General features: G+C 48.6%; 1 protein-coding gene and 1 pseudogene across 1 annotated transcript in view; both read right to left on the bottom strand.

Moving 5' to 3' along the window:
- GALNT18 (polypeptide N-acetylgalactosaminyltransferase 18) overlaps positions 1-20400 on the bottom strand; it is a 338232-nt gene that overhangs the window by 153700 nt on the left and 164132 nt on the right. The window contains exon 3 of the mRNA XM_077866468.1: positions 3395-3561. Coding sequence (XP_077722594.1) covers positions 3395-3561 — 167 coding nt within the window. The remainder of the gene's footprint in view (positions 1-3394; positions 3562-20400) is intronic.
- On the bottom strand, positions 10731-10830 carry LOC144295622 (U6 spliceosomal RNA; annotated as a pseudogene).

The following is a 20400-nucleotide window of genomic DNA, read 5'->3' as shown; positions in this document are numbered from 1 at the left end:
TCTTCCCGGAGCCAGCCCTCATTTCTGCGCCCTGGATGTCATCTTCTCCTCCCTCCTCAGAGGCCTTCTTCCAAGCCTTGGCCTCAAAGGACGCAGGCACCTCGTCCCCAGACTAATGAAATCACCAGAGCTAAGAGATAGCCACCCGGATTTCTTAAAAGCCTTCCAAGTATTTCTAATGTGCAGTCAGGGTGTTGAGAACAACCTGCTTTTCAAAAAAGAGAGAAATAATACAATACAATACAATACAACTGAATACACAGACCAGATTATAATAGAAAATACCATAGTGCTTCGCACATTAGAAGGCTAACTATTGTTTCTTAAAAGTTTTGTTTCAATAGTGTATGCTATTGTATGAGTGCAAGTAGGCGTGTCATCCTGGGTCATGATGTAAATGACTTTCTTGCTGTGGATCATGGTTAGAATTTGTGTGAGTGTGTGAGTGTGTGAGTGTGTGTGTGAATGCGAGCGAAGCATTGCTCCAGTTCCTGCCTTAGCTCCTGATTCTCTTTGACAGCCGAAATCCCTGACAAAAATCTACCTCCCTGTCTGCTCTTTGACTGTGTCTGGTTTCCACAAACCCCCACCCCCAGTATTTTACCAAAGCTACACGCTGAGGTTTCCACGATCTGCACCTTCCAAATCTGGGGGCTTCTTCTAAGACTCTGTGTCCTTCGACCTATCTGTGGATTCGTTCAAATAAATGACTCTCACTCCGGGAATTCTCTCTGTCTGGAGTCTGTCATCTTCCAGATTCTCCTGCCTGCTCCTGTTTTGTCTCCTTAATGTCTTTCACTCAGTGTTCTCTCCAGCTTCTTTTCTGGTTCTCCCTCCTTTGCCACCATCACCTCCCAGTCAATGGCTTCAGTTATTCTGTGTAAAAGACTCCAAATTTGCATTCCCACATTTCCCTCTCTTGAGACCCTGCGTGCAGTTGGCTTGCTTTGCAGGCCAGCCGTCTCCTGGGAATGGACTTGAGGGCTGGGGAGGGGTAAAAGCTGGCAGCGTTCAATTCAGGCATGCACTTGACCATGTCAGGCGGACAGACAAGCAAGGGAGGGTCATCATCCCCATTTTACAAAGGAAGAAACTAAGACTCTGAGACATTGAGGCATGTTTACGTGGTCATTCATCCAGTGGTGGAGAGGATCCAGAACCCATGACTTGAGACTTCAGCCCAGAGTGCTGGAGTACTGGAATTTCCCACGTACAAAAGCAAAGCTACATCTCATTCATTTAACCACAGGTTCTCAACACAACCTATGCAACAGAATTACTAAGAATGCTTTTAAAAACTGAGATGGCCAGATTCCCCCTCAAACTTACTGAATTAGAATCTTCTGACAGAGAGGTTTATTTGTTTTAGCTTTATATTGTGAAGTAATTACAGAGTCACAGGAAAGTATGCAAAAATGTACAAGGAGGTCCCATGCACCCTTCACCCAGCCTCCTGCAATGTTGACATCTTACACGACTGTAGTACAATATCAAAATGAGCACACTGATGTTGCCTCCGCCCCCAGAGCTTCTCGGATCTCTCCAGTAAGACAAGTACCCATCTGGGTGTGAGTATGTCGTTCTGTGCCATTTTGTCACATGTAGTTTTGGGTAACCAGCAGCACAGTCAAGATACTTAACTGTACCATCAGTGTAATACTCCCTAGTGTTTGGGGTTTGAGAGCTCTCCACCCCCGAAGAAGAACCATCCCACTGCACCCATCCCACTCACTGCCCCTTCTGCCTCCCTCTTCCGGGAATGCACCATCATCCTCAGAGCCACCCTGGCTTGAAACTGAGCCATAATTCACCAGCCCTCCTTAGGCCCACCTGCCCGTAACTCTATTAGTCAAGAGATTCAGTGGATGCTTCCTTTGTGGTATCTCTCAGGCCAATAAAGGGCCCTTGATCCCCATACCCACCCCTACAGCAGAACATAGTGTAAGGATGCCTTTTGCTTATTTGATGTCCTCACTCTTTGAGAGACAGACAGCTCATTCATCCCTAGGCTTCTCATAATGTAAAAGGGGGTGGGGGCAGCAGGCCTGGGTGGAGCGAGGTAGGGTGCATGGGTGCTCTAGTCAAGCTGTTCTGGTGTCAGCCATTGGAGAATGGGAGCTTTCTTAGGCACCCATTGCATGGACACAAGCAAGGTTAACAGCAAGTAGCTGCAAGAAGTGGGAGCTGGGGCCCTTCCCGTATCCCTCATAATAGATAATCACCTTTAAAACTATGCTGCCTATTTGCTATCATCCTCTGATGTTTTTTCATTCCTTCACACCCATGGAACAATTAGAGTCAAGTGATTCATAAGCACTGCCCTTCAGAAAGCTCTAAAATCCGCTTCATAGCTCTGCTCCTACACTTCTTGCTACATGATAAAATGAAAAGGAAAATTTGCTTATTGAGATTAAATATATTTCAATTATCTGATATGTTTCAGCTTTAATTGATAACAAAACACAAATTGCCCATCTGAACTTCTCATTACAGCAACTGATTCACTGGAAAATTTACTACCTGATACCAGAGAAAAGCACTAAAGATAACACAGGCTCAGTGACTCTACGATCCTGTGACCCAGCAGTCTAGTTTTTAAAATCATGCATTAGCCAAAGCACATCCATTTTAATCATCCTATCGAGAGCACTGTTTTTTTTTTTTTTTTTAAACCATCTCAGTACATGGTCTCTAAGTTTGGAGATTTTGGGGGTGGTATATGTCGGTATTAGAGACCCTGGAATCCACACCAAGGGGGACAGATAGCTGGAGAGGGGGAGACAGAAGGAGGAGGGCTTCGACATGTGGTTGGCGGCCACCTGAGGCTTTGCTAAGGCCAGACAGAACAGCGAGCAGGGCATCCAGCAAAGAGGACAGATTTTCAACAGCTCTGTGGTTGTCACCGTGTTACACATCTACGACCAGCCCTGCCATTGATACCACTGTGACCTTCCCCAGCACCAGCGCCATTGATACCTCCACCGTCACCGCCACCGCCGCCAAGATGACATGAATTATCATCCAGGTAGATGCCAAGGAACACCACGAACTGAAATGATGTTTCATGGAAAAGAGTCACAGGAAATACCCACTCTGTATGTGGCGGGGTGAAATACCCACAGCTATTTACCTTATACTGTACTAGGATGTTAGAGAAGAGGGTGGACAGACAGCCAGTAAGGAAAAGCGTGGGGACCAGGCCCCTCCAGGATGCAGAGAGGGCACACCTATGGAGTGAACCTTCCAGAGCAGTGACCACCAAGAATCTTCCATCTCTGAAGGAGCAGGCATGGAGAGCCTTAAGAAAATGAGAACCCCCAATGGAAGCTGAACCTTCTGCTCAGATGTCAGGCCCGGAACAGAGTTCTGGGCCCAGGGGGGTTCAGGCACTCACCATTACTGCTGTTGTCATCCACCAGGATGATCTCCTTGAGCAGGTGTGGAGGTGTGCGTTCAATGGCTGAGTGGATGGAGCGCAGCAGCACCGACAGGGCCTCGTTGACGAAAATGAACACGATGCTCACCTCTGGCAGGCTCTCAGGGAAGGAGAGGTTGCGGCACCTAGAAAGACAAACAGCCAGGCTCTTAGATCTGTTGGTTATTCAGATGAGGTCACCCCAGGTGCTGGCCCACCTCATGTCGGCTTCAGCTTTGCCAGATGGCTCAGGAGTCTAGGTTCTTCCCAGGGCCTCTTATTCGATACTTAAGACAATTCCTAAGTGTGCAACCGACAGGCTCACACCATTAAAACTGGTTTGTACCTCTACAGAGTCTGAATTTGTCAATGACTATCCCAGCTGAATAGCTGTATCATTAGCACCAAGGGCAGTACCTGGAAGCCAGCAGGTGGTCACTGAGTGTTTACTGGAAGAATGGCTCAGTATTTCTAAACCTACTAGGAGAGAAAAATGCAACCAAAGGAAAGCCTTAGGTTTTTGTTTTTGTTTTGTTTTGTTTTGTTTTCAAAATGGCAGCCAATATCTAGGTGAGGGCAGACCTCAGATGATCTGCCTCTGGAGAGAAATATGTGTCCTTCCAGAGACTTCTACTACCAGAATCCACTCCACTTCACTCCAGGAGGCATACTGCCTGGGGACTCTCCTACCTCTCATTCATCACCAGGATCTGGCCTCCAGAACCAGGTTGAAGGTAGAGTCCAAGACTCCACACGAATGAAGAATGGAAGGACAAGTTCAATCTCACCTCACAGATGAGGGCATGAAGGCTCAGAGAGACTGAGTCTCCCTACCGTGAGTCAGCTGCCAAGACAGAAGCCCATCTCTGGTCTTCTGACATCTACACCTGGGTTCTTCTCTTAAGGAATAATGGTTGTGGGATGCCTGGGTGGCTCAACGGTTGAGTGTCTGCCTTTGGCTCAGGTCGTGATCCTGGAGTTCCAGGATCAAGTCTCAGATCGGGCTCCTGCAGGGAGCCTGCTTCTCCCTCTGCCCATGTCTCTGCCTCTCTCTGTGTCTCTCATGAATAAATAAATAAAATCTTTAAAAAAAAAAAAAAAGGAATACTGGTTGCTGGAGAGATTGCCTCCAACTGTCCCACTTGCCTCCAAGTTCTCCAAAAACCCTGAAGTCAGTTGAAGGTCTCTCACCCAAAGGACTTGAGCAAAACCATAAAAGTCTGCATGCTATTCCCCAAGGGAAGAGGAACACACGACCACTGCAAGCATTGCCTTGGCGGGCAGGAAACCATGGCTGGTGCCCTGCTCTGGCTGAAGTGAAACATTGTTCCAGAAGGCACTGATCCCATCTTCAGGATCGTTGAATGAAAGAAAAGAGCAGAAATGACCGGCCCTGGGCTCAGAGAGGAGACTGCCCACACCTGTCACCGGCCACTGTCAGCTCCTGGGGTTTTGAGCTGGTGACCGCGTTGTACGGCTCCAAGGTGGGAGATGCGACCAGGTGAGAACATGCAATAATGAGCATAATAGCACAGAGCTTCTGCTTGTCGGCAATTAAAGTGCTGCCGGATAGGAATGGGCCTGTTCTTCCCTCATGAGGAAGGCTGCAGGATAACCAGCGCTGAGCAATTTGGAGAAATCACCGTGGGGCCCCAGCCTGCTTAAGAGCAGGAGATTAATAAACTAAAATCACTGTCTCTATGGTTACCAGAAATTTACAGAAACTTCTCCCATTCTATTTCCAGCTCTCCTTCTCTCTCTCACCAAAGAGAGAAGGGGGAAGGGGAAGAGTTGAACCTTTTCCCAAATCCACATCGTACTTATAATTTTCATAAAACCTCCAGGTTAACAGATTGGTGTAGAAGGCATTCATTCTTGTATTTAATGGAATAAATATTTCTTGGGCTTCTTCCATGGGGCAGGTACTACTGTCATCAGGGCACAGACCAAATACCTATTCTCACTTTGACAGGGGAAACTGGGAAACGTGGAAGCAAACAAATGATACAGTGTCACACGAGGACTGAGATGGAAAGTATCTCAGGGGTAAGAGGACAGTGAGCTGGCTTGGCAGCTGTTCCAGAAGGAGTGGTCGGGGAAGGGCTCCTTGAGGAGCCAACATTTAGTCAGAAACTTAAATGGTACGAAATGCAAGTCGTGCAAAGGCCCTGTGGGGCCGAGGGAACGGTGCTGTGAGGGGAACCTGGCTCACGTAAGTGCAGGGAAGGGATGAAGGGGATGGGGAGCTGAAGGGAGGGACTTTAGTGAAGGAGAAAGACCAGAAGGACTCTTTAAGCTCATCGGACCATTCCTGCAAAAAAGTTTTGTTGTCATGAATGTGATTTTGTAAGACCCATTGAGAAGGTTCATGGTGCTTATTTATGTCTATCCAGACCAGTGGCTGGCCCTTCCTTAGGCATGAAAACTGACGGAAGCATTAACATACAACCCACTCGCTAACTGCATTTTAAAAATTATACTATATATGGTCAAACTGCTGGCACATGACCTTTAACATCATCATCATTATTTTTTTTAATAAAGTATAGCAAACAGCTCCCGGGAAGGTCAGTACAGAGGTACATGCTCCCTGTCCTTCCCGCTAACGCCGCCAGCAGGGAAGACAGAGACCCTGTGGCTGGCAGCGCTCCTCCACACTTCCTCGGGGCCTCCCGGCCCCACCAACTAGAGCTCCAGGTTGCTCCTGAGGATCCCCCAGAGCTAGGGGCTGTCTTCCTCTACTCCCCTCCCTTCTTACTTCTGAACATCACCACTCCTTCTCCCCATCTCTCCCAGTGGTGGCACGCCCCCCCCCCCACCTGATGGTTTGAACCCCTGGGGCCTGGGGACCCGACTCCCGATGGTCTTTCCCTAAGCATCATGGAAACATTCTATTCATTTCACAAGCTAAACTCTGCTGATCACCATTTTCACATAACAGACTCCTTCGAACATAAGGTTTTTACACCCAAGCCCTTTTGAACATAACAAAACACCTGAATTAGTGCATCCTATCAGGACATGTTTATTGTCTGTCTCCCCCTGTTATAATGCAGCCCCTCCCCCACCCCACCCCAGAGCAGGGGCTCTATGTTGCTACTGTGCTCTAACCCTTAAGCCAGAGTCTGGCGCACAGGAGGTTTTGGGAATTAAACAAAGCTAACAGGGCTATTTATTTTATGGAAGGCCTAAATTTTACATGCGTGCTGCTGACCCCAGCACGTTCCTTTTTTCCTGCAAACCTCCTCCCCCTGTTGGAGAGTCAGGGCCTCGCCCCACCAGCGGGTCCTTCCTCCCCTGAATTTATGGCTTCACTTCCTCATATTCAGTCTGGGGCCACTCTTCAGGTCCTTTGCACTGTGATTAAGGGATCCCTCCGGGGCCAAACGTCCTGACCTCCTTAAATCCTTTCCTCCCTTTGTCTCCTGGGAGCTGCTCACAGTTCTCCAGCAAGAGCTGCGCTGCCCTGGCCTCTCCACACCGCAGGCACCCTCCCTCACCCTTCAGCTAATTGGAGCCCAGCTGAAAATATGACTGTGGCTGAGCAGAGGGTGAAGGGTGGGCAGGATAAGGACAAGGTGGGACCAGAGCATTGGAGGGTGCATGAGGCCACCCAGCTCAAGGTCGGCCCTGACTTGCTGTGGGACCCTGGGAGAGCCACTTCACCTTTCTCCATGTTGTGTCATAGAATAAGGGAGGCAGAAGATAGGACCACGTAGTTGTCTTTCCTCTATAAAATTCTGTAAAACTCAGGATCTTCTCTCTCCCACATGGTGAAGACATCTCATTAAAGAAACAGCTTTCCCTCTCACGCAGCACCTGGTCGCCACCACCAACTGCCACAAGAAACTTCCCCTTACTGTCATCACGATTACACTAGGGGACCAAATGTCCTGATTTCAGCACTGGGAGTCCCCAGCAAAGCGGCACAGTTGCTCATCCAATGAGTACACCAGTGTCCCTAGCCTGGTTGAGGGTAGGGACAGGGCTTGCTCACGGCTGCGCGCTCACAGCCGAGCACAGTGCCTGGCCAACAGCAGGCATTCAGTCAGCATCTGCTGAGTACACTCGTACTACCTTCTCAAAGTTCCCAGCACACACACATCAACACACAGTCATGGTTCGTATTTTCTTCTCAACACTGAACCAGAACTTGCATTGTTGGAGAAAGGAGGCAAAAAGAAGGAGGAAGAACAGCGTGTCAGGCGAGATGCCCACATACCTGCTGGTCACACTCACCACGGTCCCTGCTGAACACTGAACTCAGGGCAGAAGCCTGCCTGCCACAGGGCAGCTCAAGGCTTTCAAAATTAGTTCACATTCAAGAACCACTACGGAAGGGAGTTGTTCTGGACTCAAGCCCAGCACTTCTGCTCCAGAGTCCAGCCACTTGCTTCGCCCATCTATCAGCACTGCCCTCCCCTACCCTTGAGAGCTTTGCGTCTGTGTTCACACCACCGAGATGCTCTCCTCCCACACTTCTGTCCTCTAGGGTCTGGCCCCTACACCCTCCCTCTTTCCTGCTCACTTCCCCAGAGCAGGATCAGAGCACATAAGAGTCAGAGGAGCCACACAGGCCTTTCCCTATTGATGCTTCTGGAGAAAGCCTGACTGTACAAGACCAGTTCCCTACTCATTTTGAGAAGAGGCATATTCTCCTATAAAATTAAGCCATAAAAGTTCCCTTTTTACTTTTATTCTTGTTCAAAGTCGAGGCATTTTCCACTAGAGATAAAAACAAGGCATTTCTGAGAGGGGAGTACTACGGCTGTCTAATAAGCTGGAATTGATGGTCATGATAAACTCGACTTTATCGATCTCTGCACACAGAAGGCAATGCGGGATGGGAGCAGCTATGTAGAAGCATCTCAGCAGAGCTCCCCAACACTGTTTTGATCTCCTTATAAAGCACATTTATATCAAGAGCTTCAGTGCCAGTGTGGCCTGTGAGAGGCAGGGAAGCAATGGCCAAGTAAGTGAGGCCAACCCTAGCTCCTGGTGGCCGGGCACCACCCTGGGCAGCAGCCAGATGCCTCCCTGTGGCATCAGCAGACACTCCCCTCCCCATGACCTTGGCCAATCTACAAGCTCCCAGTCTGTCAGGGTGATAACTCCTGGGGAGGCTGCTTGACCGGGGTAGACCTCTTCCAGGATGAAGATCAAAGTTGAACGTGAGCTGAGGCTATCGGCCAATGCAAGGGGTAACCTGATCCAAATATGCCAGGGTGCTCAGAGTGGAGCAGGGACCTTCCTGGACCAAGCAGCAAGAAGATGACACGACCAGATACCCACTCCTCTGCATGTCCCCAATCCCTTTCTTCCCAGCCTTCTCCCAAGAGGCCCTCCCCTGCAGCCATGGTCAGCACATGAGGGATCAAGAACGCCACTAACCACCTAGAACATAACCCTGGGACACAGCCTGGCTCCGGGGTCAATCCTGCCTTCTTGTCCCTTTGAGACCATCGGTGTCCTCGCCCCAGCCTCCCTGCTCCTACCTGCACCCACAGGACTTACTTGATCCTCCTCTGGCCTCACGTGGGTACCCTGCTGGTTTCTTCTAGACCTTTCCAGATTAGATCCAGGCTTGCTAGCATCTAGTCTGCTGGACTTAATGAAACCCAAAAATGAGGGCAATGTGGGGATTCTCATTGAGGGTGAGGATAATCAAGATTTTCACTTATATTTTATATCTCCACGACCTCTACAGCTATGAGACTGCATGTGCTTGCCACCCCTACTGCCCATGGATCCTGCGTAGAATATTTGGAAGTTATAATAGCAATCATTTCCATTTTCTGAGAGCTCATGATTTGCCATAAACCGTGCTAAGAGATGTATGGATATTTTTATTCTCCCCTCCTCCGTTTATTTATTCCTTCCTACAATTCTATATGGTAAACATCATTATCTCTGTCTTATAGATGATGAAAACAGGGCTAAGATAGTGAGTTATTTTCCAGAGCTGAAACCTGGGCTTATTTGTCACCAAAGCCTATACTCATAATCCCTGCTAAACCAGGGCTGTATCTTCCTTTCCACGCTCACCCAGAGATGTATCTGGAAAAACAATGGTGTTGTGACAATCCAGAGACCTGGTGGGTGGGAGGCAAAACAGAAGTCACTCCAGGCTGCTAACTCCGATGAAAGATGGAGAGGATGTCATGTGTCTGTGATGTGTGCAAATAGGATAAAGCACTGTGGGCTCTGAAGCCTGGAACTCTTCCTGACACATCGTTCCTGCTGGGATAAAACATCCCAGTGACTCCTTGTATAAAGAGGTCTGGCTCTTCTGTCCTATGGCTTCATCATTTGGCCCCCCACTGATGGCACCAGAGGCTGATTCCTGAGCCCCAAGCAGCTATCAACAGCCTGGCCATCAGCATGCAGGGCAGCCCAGCCCAAGAGCTCTGCACAGCCAGATCTGGCAATACTGAAGAAGTACCGGTGACTCGATCTAGCCCTCTCTCTCGTGTGTGTTGGGGGGGAGCCGAATGTGAGATGCCCCAGAAAGGCAGGAAGCAGTTGTCTGGGGCAGCAGGAATGATGGGGTTGGAACAGGACAGGTCAGGGAGCTGGAGTTGCAGACGGTCACCACTGGACACAGGAGATGCAGGCTCGAGCTGCTCCAGGACGTCCTGAGCTATGCTTCACTCTTCCACACCTGAACACGTGGCTTCCGATTGTGTGATGATGTGTCTGTGTAGGAACATCAACCCACGAAGAATCCCCCCCACACACACACCCCACAGCTGCTGAGGGAGCTCAGTTCCTCGCTCGTGGAACGCACATGAGACATAGTTGGGAGAGGCCCAGAGTGGCTCCTGGGCCGGGAGTGGATCCCTCATCAGACTCTCACAGCCTCCTTTGCTTTACTTGCAATGCCACGTGCCTGCCTTCCCGCCGTGTTTTATGTGACTATTTAACAAACGCCAGTGTCTCCGCTAGACAGTAAACTGCACGAGGTCAAGAGCACATCCGCTTTACTCACCGGGTATCCCTGAAACTCCGGAATCACTGGGGGTCTGGCTGAACGAACAAATGAATAAATACTCGAATGATGAACAGCAGAACTAATTCAAGCCCATGAAAGCCCTGTGGGTGGGAATTCCAGCATGCCCCGACAGAACAGGAATCACTGAGCTGACTGCGTGCTGTATGGTTTCCTCACACTCACGTAGTTGCCATAAAAAAAAAAAATCACTATAAACCTGGTGCCTTAAAACAACAGAAACGAATTATCTTACAAGAAAGGTCCGAGAGCCTCAGTAACTTGCTGGAGGTCAACCAGTTTGAAAATGAGAGACGTGGCCTTGCAACCCAAGGTTTAAACATCGCTCTGTACGTGTCATCCTTGCGCAGGGGCCACGCTCGTCTCGTCATTCCAATTTTAGTATGTGTGCCACCCAAGCGGGCACTAAACATCGCTCTATAAGCAGAAACTTCATCTGTCTGTCATGTTATCCAGTTTCTCTTATCCTCTGATAAGCCAGAGGGGTAAATGGAGCCAGGGTGGGGATATCCAGAGGCTTCGGGGACCTGGCGAGACACCACGTCTGGCTCACCTAGGGGAGAGAAGTGGACGCCTAAGAACTGGAAGCTTCGGTGGTCTGCAAGGCAGGAGATATAGGCCCATCTGATAAGAAACCAGACAGGTAAACTCCCAAGCAGATGAGATCATCGAAGTGTGCAGCTTTCACCCAGAGGGAGACCCTCTACAAACATCTTTCAGGTGATTACACCTTTTTAGAGAAAGGGCCTGCTATATCAAATGTCGGTTGGAAGTAGGACAAGAGGGAAGAGAGTCCTTTGAAATGTAAACAACCAACAGGAAGCAGGGAAACAGACCATTTGTTCCTAAAACATCTTACTAGAAATCCAGGGTTAATGGACTCCCTGGGGCTCCATGGACAGCAGCCCCAGGGAACAAGCCAGCTGGCTCTGGCGGAGAAGGCACGTAAGGGGCTGAGCGTCTCCAGGTGGCGAGTTTGTTGGCCAGCAGGTCAGGCCCTTGGCAAGGAGAATGTGCAGTTGGGGAGAGTGGACCCTTGGGTCAGAAAAAAGTGGGATGGAGCATTTTCTCTCTCCAGCAGAACTGGCTCTGGCCTCTGGTGCCCAGAACTCTGGGACTGCGGAGAAATCCCTCTCCTCCTCTCACCTTATTGCTGCAGCTGATGGCCTGTCCCATGGGGCTCCTTGTCCACACAGCAGTCCCTTCAGGTAGTTCAAGTCATGGTCATGTCCTCCCAGGCCATCTCTTTTACAGATCAAAGGCCCAGCTGATACCAGTATTGAAAAAAGTAAATAGCAGCTACTATGTGTCAGGCTGTGCTCTAAGAGCTCTCTGTATATTATAATTCAACCTTTGTATCACCACGTCTAATCTGTGCACAGGAAAATCAAGGTGTAGGGAGGCTGGGGGACTTGCTGGAGGTCAACCAGCTTGTAACAGCACTCTACAATCTACGCAGAAACCGCATCTATCATGTTATCCACTTTCTCTCTTGGCTTGCTCTCCTCTGACCATATTCCTCATCTATATCCCTTCAAATCCAATTCTGCAATTGTCATCTGAGTGGCAAAACAGACAAAACTATCACCTCCTCTTTTAAAGACCTTATATTTCTATTAATATAGCTCAAGATTCTATTACCTTTAAGAACAGTCCACATGATACTACTGGCCCACAACCAGCTTAACATTAAGAATCAGAACGTTTCCCCTTTCTCCGCATCCTCTCCAACATTTGTGGTTTCCTGTCTTGTTAATTTTCCCCATTCTCACTGGTGTGAGATGGGATCTCATTGTGGTTTTGATTTGTATTTCCCTGATGGCAAGTGATGCGGAGCATTTTCTCATGTGCATGTTGGCCATGTCTATGTCTTCCTCTGTGAGATTTCTGTTCATGTCTTTTGCCCATTTCATGATTGGATTGTTTGCTTCTTTGCTGTTGAGTTTCATAAGTTCCTTTTTTTTTTTTTAAAGATTTTATTTTTTTAATTCTTATTTATTTATGATAGTCACAGAGAGAGAGAGAGAGAGGCAGAGACATAGGCAGAGGGAGAAGCAGGCTCCATGCACCGGGAGCCCGACGTGGGATTCGATCCCGGGTCTCCAGGATCGCGCCCTGGGCCAAAGGCAGGCGCCAAACCGCTGCGCCACCCAGGGATCCCCATAAGTTCTTTATAGATCTTGGAAACTAGCCCTTTATCTGACAGGTCATTTGCAAATATCTTATGCTATAGGTTGGCAAATTGAACTCCAATAAAAAAAAAAGAAGAAGAAAAAAAAGAATCTGAAAAGAAAATCAGAAAGTTTGCCTAGGGTGCTTTACTAAAGGAGTATTCCCTTCCAATGTGTGTGGTTAACATTTTCAATGCAATTGCAGAATCACCGTCTTTTGTTCTGGGGCTGCCCTCATGGAGGGCACATCTTCCGCAGGTCTCTGGGTCACCTCCACAGAGCTCCGATCCCAAACTAGAGAAAGTCACCTGGGCCAGGGAGGGCGAGGGTGTCGAGGCAGTGTCCTAAAGACACAAGACCCAGGTAAGAATACTGTTTCTGCCACATAGGCCTGTGGGAACCTGAGTTTCTTAACTTGACAAGTACTTGGTATTCTCCTATAAAAATAGAAATAATAATAACTACCTCCGAGAGATTAGAAAAATGCACCTTAAGCAGTCTGCACAGCACTGGGCACACAGCAAGTGAGCAAGTGGTCACTCTTAATAAAAATCATTAGCCCTTGGGTAGCAACTCCCACATGGTCCAGCAATCACGATCCCGGCTGTCCACCTAGAGCCATTCCCCTTGTCCCCCGGGACCAGCTACATAATTTGTGGAGCCCAACGCAAAAGGAAAAGATGGTGGTATTCACAATTATTCCAAATTTTAACACAGTGAGAAGAGTGCATGAAACCAAGCACAGAGCCTCTTTAGCCTGCTTGGGATCTTGTGCAACAAGCTGCCCGCTGTGCGAGTGTCCTAATGCTGACATTGCTGCCATGAGAAAACATTACAAACTTGGTGGCTTAGAACAACACACTTTTATTATCTTATAGTTCTAGAGGTCAGAAGTCTGACACGGGTCTCATAGGGCTAAAATCACAGTGTTGGCAGGACTACGTTCCTTTCTTGAGGTTCCCGGTGATAATCTGTTTTCCTGCCTTTTCCCAAGGCTGCCCACATGCCTTGGCTTATGGTTCTTTTCTGTCTTCAAGGCGAGCAATGGCTGCCTTCCCTGTCACACTGCCATCCCCTCTGGCCCTGACTTTTCTGCCTCTCTCTTCTACTTTTAAGGGCCCTGTGATTACATTGGGCTCATCCAGATAATCCAGAATAATCCCTTTATTTTAAAATCAGCTGATGAACAACCTTAATTCTATCTGCAACCTGAATTCTCCTTTGCCATGGACCAGACCATAGTCATAAATTCCAAGGATTAGAACATGGGTGCTCATGAGAGACCATTACTCTGCCTACTATATACACCCACGAAACCAAAGTCCAGAGACCTCAGATGTGTGTCTAGAGCCTGCACTGTGAGAACCCTCCAACCCTCCGATCCATACATGCCAACCTGTGACCACACCCCAGTGGTGGCAGCAAACACCCAGTCACCTTGGATGGACTCTAACCTGCTCCTAGGGGGACTGAGCCCCTGCCTCCAGGCTGTGTTCTCTCTCTGCTATAATCCCATCCCAGACCTTTCTACTTGGATATTCATACAAGATCTCTCCAGTTCAGGAATAGGGTGTGTGTGTGTGTGTGTGTGTGTGTGTGTGTGTGTGTGTATGGAATAGGGTGTGTGTGTGTGTGTGTGTGTGTGTGTGTATGTATGTGCATCTGTCCCAGTTGTTCCCTCCTGGGGCTGCAGAAAATAGTCTAACCCCCCTGTAGTCATCCCCTCATGTCTTGATCTCAAGCTTGAGCCCACCAGTCAACCCGGAAGTCAGTCCACCCTATCCTCTGGCAGGGAGGGATAAGGACCTCAGGGGACACTGGAAAGAAAGGGGACATCATTACTGACAGACTCAGGAGCCTCTGAGGATCTACCAGCAAGAGGCAGCAATAGTACCTGCCGGAGGCTCTGCCCTGAACTACCTTGGAGGTAGGCCATAGAGTTGCCATGGCAACTTTAAGCCTTGAAGCTTGGCACCCGGAGCTCCCTTCTCCTACCCACACTCAAATGCCCACTAGATCCGCACTCAACCCGTACATTTTCCCAGCTCCTGTTCAGAAATAGCAGCCACTGCCTGCAGAAAAGAATGAGGCGTGCACCTGTTGTTGTGGAACTATGGGCTCCCATATGCCACCTGCTTGGCCTGCCGTCGCTGGGGTGGGGGCCCTGCCCGTACCTTCCAGCCCTGAGTTGTAAGTGGCTTTGACCCACCGTCACGATCCTCCTTCCCTACAATCATAGCCCATACTCTCAGTGGCCCCCCCAAAGATGCTGCCCCATTCTCTCTCTCCATCCTGCAGGCAAAAACTTCCCTGACCTCTTTCTTATATATACCCTCCTTCTAAAAAAAATTGATGTTCCATCTACATGCAATAAAATCCACAGATCTTAGGTAAATTTGATAAGCTTTGATGAACATATATGTCTATGTAGTCCACATCCCAATAACACTTATATTTTTCCCCCTTGTCTTTCTGTCCCTGGTAGGTTATTTTGGAGTCTACAGACAAGGAGGAGGAGGGTGGACACTGGGGCACTCTGTGTGCTCATGCACCCAGAGGAAGCCACAGGAACATTTGGAGTTTGCAGCTGGGGATGTGAAGGATGGACAAAGTCCAGCCAGGGTAAGTTGCTGCTTTTCTCCCCTTCAATCCTGAGGCCTGCATATCTTTCCAACCTAGAAGGCAAGAAGGTAAAAGCCTGTCCAGGTCTGGCAAAGGCCCCTCGTGGGGTGAGGCCCAGGAGGATCACCAGAGGAAGACACCAATCTCCTGTCCCTCCTGGGCCTTCTCACCGGGATGGCACTTGTTATAACAATGAGGGGAGAATGAATGACATTTTTATTTCCCTCAGAGCCAATTGTCCTAGAGCCTGGAGGAAATTTGTCCTTTCTCTGCACGGACCAAAGAGCCCAAATGAGGCTAATAAAACTGTTGCACTTCCAGTTCCAATGTCCTTCCTTCCCCGGGGAGGGGGGAAGGGGGGCATCATTACTGGTAAGGGGAGGCTCCTTGCAGACACCTCTCTGGTCCTGTCTCCCTGCTGCAGAGGCCACAGAAGAACAGGGCTTCTGTGGGCCTTCCAGTTCCCACCGCTGACCTACTACAAACCTGCGAGAGCGGCTCCTCTACCAGGAAGCCAGGAGATGGTCAGCATGCTTTCTGATCCCCCGCCCTGCTCTCCTAACACCTTCCACCTGGATTCCTACTACAGTGCAAACTCCTTGAGGTTTCTCTGGTGCTTTACTAGATGCCTGGCACACACTTGGAGCTCAATATATGTTTGTGGGATGAATAAATTAATAAAGCCTAGCAACCGGCTGGATGGACGTTTTTCCTTCTGGTTATGTCTTCTGCTGTGTATAAGGCACTGAGTAGAGTATGGTCCTTTCAGCCAGATGACAAAAGTGGGTCAGATGACATCTTTCAGCACCAAGAAAGAAGACAAAATAAGGGACCAGCCAGAGACGATGGAAGAGAGGTTGGGGCAGGACTCGGAACACTCACTTTCCATTCAGGGAATGAAGCCAAGCATAACATCAGGCTTAGAACTTGGAAGAGCAAACCCAAGAACACAAAGAGCAAAGTGCAAAGCCAAGGACACCTCCAGGAGCAGAAATCCCCCAGGGCACTGAGATGGAAGCCAAGTGGATCCCACCAAGATCCACCTGGCCTGATGCTTCTAGAGACTGTCTTTAGCACAGTGCTTCCTCTTCAGATGCTACCCCCCACCTCCACCCACCTTGCCATATTATCCCAACATTACCAGGAGCAAAGGCATCATTCTCTGCCTTGATAATGGGTTTCATGTTCACCAAGACAATTTTTCCAGCACTTAGAGAAGACTTTCCCGACTTGGATGAATGGATTGGCCCAGTGCTACATACTGTTAAAGCAGCCCCCATCCCATTAGAGTGTCACAGATTAACACTTCCAGGCAGTAAGCATAGTGGCAGTGACAAACACAAATTCTATTGCCAGACTATCTGGGTTCCAACCCCAGTCATGCCACTAGCGACCTTGGCAAATGTTATAGTCTCTCCATGCTTCAATTTTCTCTTTGGTAAAATAGGAATGAATAATTATACTGTCAAATAATAAGAAATATATATATATATATATATATATATTTGGGTCTTAGACCCCAGTTCCTGACATGGAAATCCTAAATCCCTTGTCATTTCCCAAGTGAAGGAGTGTCTGACACTGAACTCCTAAGTCCCTTGGGATTTCCTGCATGATGGGAGCATCTTTTGATGTAATGAGGTGATTCTTGGTGGGCCCTGAATGAGGGCTGGTCACTAGAAAGACCAAACCATGATTGGAAGTTTGGAACTTTCAGCCTACCCTCCCTACTCAATCCTCTGAAAAGTGAGTTAATAATCCATCATGATGGATACATGATGAAGCCTCCATACAGATCCTGAAAGCATGGGGTTCAGAAGTTGCCGAACACATCACGTACCAGGAAGATGATGTACCCCAAGTCCATGGGGACAGAAGCTCCTGTGCCTGGGATCCTCCCAGACCTCACCCTATATATCTCATCACACTGCTCATCTGTGTCCTGTATCATATCCTTCATAATCAACTGCTAAGTGTATTTCCCTGAGTTCTGTGTCATTGCTAGCAAATGACTGAATTCAAGGACGGGTCATGGGGACCTCACTTTATGGCTAGTCGGTGAGAAGCACAGGGGACAGCTCAGTTTTAGCTCAGCTGCTTAACCTGAGACCTTGGACTGGCCTCTGAAGTGGGGGCAGTGTCATGGGCCTGAGCCCACAACCTGTGGGACCGATGCTGACTGCCAGCAGCTAGGACTAGAACTGAATTGAATTGCAGGGCACCCGGCTAGCGTCACAGAATTGGTTGGTATGGAAAAACCCCACACATCTGGCACCTGAAGGATTGTGAGTAGGAAAGTAAAGAACAGTGTGCATTTCCCCGACAAGTACCAGCTCCGAGGTTACTGCGAGGAGTCAAACAGTTAATAGAAATAAAGTGCCAAACGCATCCCTGCAAACACGGCCCATGCTATATAAATGTTTGCCAGTGTAATTTGGAATAAGATGATAGCAAAGACGTTGAAAAAATGTTTCCAAAACGAGTTCAACAGGATAAGCTAAGCAATGACCTTGTTACAAGGTAGGAGCGTTTTTAGGGAAATGAACGAAGAGAGGCACTGCTTTACCTAAGCACACTCTTGGTTTGAGTGGATCCCAGCAGCTCTCCCATCTTGGACGTGTGTCTGGCCCCGGATCTGAAGTAGAGCTAGAGAGAGCTTTCCAAGCACGCGTGCAAAGAGAAACTGCATCCTGAAAGCCACTGCAAGAGAGCACTGATGAGGGCTCACCGAGAAGGCTCAGCCCTACCTTTTATCAGAGATTCCATTTCTTCTTCTATGGAAAGTCACCTTGCCCCACAGGAGAGGCGTGGAACCCCATGAGCAGTAGCTCTGTGCACAGGGAAGGTCTCCCTCATGATTACAGCTCAGAATTCGACCTCTCTGGAGTCCTTCGGAGACTCTTTCTCAGCAAACTCAGGAAGCCCAGGTTGGACTGCCCCCCCACCCCCCAAAAAACGTGCTACCTCCAAAGTGTGCTTGAAGGAAGGCCTGTCCTTCTGAGAAAGGCCACGTGGTCTCTGTCCCCTCAACCCTCCACTTTCCTGTTTCTCTCCTGGGGAAGTAGCAAGAAACAGTGACGGGGCGTACCTCTCAATGAAGGGTTAAGGGGCTCAGGAGTCAGTTGGCTCTTAACAAGACAGCTACCATCAAAGGCCGGGATTTGGCCTCGGGAGACAAGGGGTCGAGTCTTCGCTCAGCTACTTATCCAGCTGTGTGACCTCAGACACAACACTTACTCTTTCTGTTCCTCAGTTTCCTTAACTCTGAATGAGGAGAACACGCCAGTTCCTTCCCTACCTCTGCTGCTGGCAGTCGCTGTGGTCCACTGGGAAGGCTGTTCTCCACAGGTCAAGCTCTGTGTAAATACCAGTCATCGTGATAGTCACGTTGCAGTCTAGAAGATCCATCCTTTCCTTAGACTCCTTATTTCCCCTTTAATTTGGAATAAACAAGCATTGAACTAGGTCTGAGTTTTATGTCAGAGCTGATTGTGAGGTCTGCAGCTCCTGTGCTGGCCAAGATCCAGGCCAAGGCCTCTGCAGAAGTCCTGGGGGTCCCACTGCCTCTTGAGGACCCTTTTTCCAGAGCCTCTAGGTTCTGGCCAGGCACAGTCTCTGAAACACTCCCAGGGGGAGTCACCTTTGGAATATTCTTAGAAGCCAACCCCAACCCAACACCTCTACTGACTGTTATCATGGTCCAAACCACCACCGCCTCTCACCCTGATAGGCAGAAGCCTCCTAATGGGTCCCCCCACCCCCACCCCCGCCCCGGCCCTGTCAGCCTGCTCTCAACACAGCAGATGGGGCCTTTGAAAATGACAGAGCATATTGCCAGTCTGCTCCGGGGCTTCCCCTGGGTCCCCATCTCATAGGGTAAAAGCCACACCTGTGCAGCAGCCTACCAAGCCCTCATCCTGGGCAGCACCTGAGAACTCTGAATAATGCAGATACAGAGGGCCACCTCTGGAAACTTTTATCTGATTGGTCTAGGGTATGGGCCTGGCATCAAGATTATTCTAAAGCTCCCTATGAGTTGAATGTGCAGCCAAGTTTGAGAACCACTGCCCTACTTGATCTGCTTCCTGTGGCCCCGCTGACCTCATCTCCAACTACCACCTTCTTGCTCACTCTGTTCCAGCTGCACGGGCCTCGTTTTTCAAACATGCTAAGCACACTTCTACCTCAGGACCTTTGTACCCGCTAGTCCCTTACCTTGAATTTTCCCCCCAGGTATGCAAATGGCTCGCTTCCTCATCTCTTCTGGATGTTTGCTCACATTTCACCTTTTTAGGAAAATCTTTTCCAACTAACTTCGCTAAAAATCCAATCCCTCTTCCTATTCCAAGAGTCTCAATTTCCTTCTCCAACTTTCTATTTCTTCATAGCATTTGCTGCCATCTAACATGCTACATATTTGACATTTTTGTTTTGTATATTATGTGTCCCTGCTCATCTAGAATGTAAGCTCTGTGAGGGCAAAGATGTCTGTTTTGTTTACTGCTCTCTGTGCCTAGACTGTGCTGGCCCATAAGAAGTGCTCAGTAAATATCCTTTTTTTATTTTTTAAAATATTTTATTTATTTATTCATGAGACACACAGAGAGAGGCAGAGACACAGGCAGAGGGAGAAGCAGGCTCCAGGCAGGGAGCCTGACATGGGACTGGATCCTGGGACTCCAGGATTACGCCCTGGGCTGAAGGCAGTGCTAAACTGCTGAGCCACCCAAGCTGCCCAGTAAATATCCTTTAAATGAATATATACTCTTCTAGCCCCTTGTAGATCCTCTGTTGCTCTTTCATCCCTAGAGCTCAGCCAAGTTCCCCATGGCCCAGGGAAAACCATACTCAATTATACAGTATATATCAGGTGCTCAATAAATGTCTATGGAACTAAACTTTTCTCCCTAAGAGAACACAGCCTTCAAACCAAGCAGCAAGATCTTCCCGAAAACTCCAGATATAAGCTCACTGCAGTTTGTAGCTTTAAGAAAAATTTAAAAATAAGGAGAAAGAGGGGGAAAGAAGGCATTGGGGGAGGGGGGACTCACAAAAGTTAATGAGATTTTCTCAGCTGTGGTACGTGCCCACACTTTTAATAATTAGGAGTAATAAAAATTCTAACTGAACCTTAAAGGAACATCTTCTGTAACAAAGAGAGAAGTCAAGACAGACTTCTGTGT

The sequence above is a fragment of the Canis aureus genome, chromosome 23, assembly GCF_053574225.1.
Source record: "Canis aureus isolate CA01 chromosome 23, VMU_Caureus_v.1.0, whole genome shotgun sequence".
In the NCBI taxonomy this organism is placed as follows: Eukaryota; Metazoa; Chordata; class Mammalia; order Carnivora; family Canidae; genus Canis; species Canis aureus.
The sequence above is the reverse complement of the archived record's forward strand: the minus strand, read 5'-3'. Positions and strand labels throughout refer to the sequence as shown.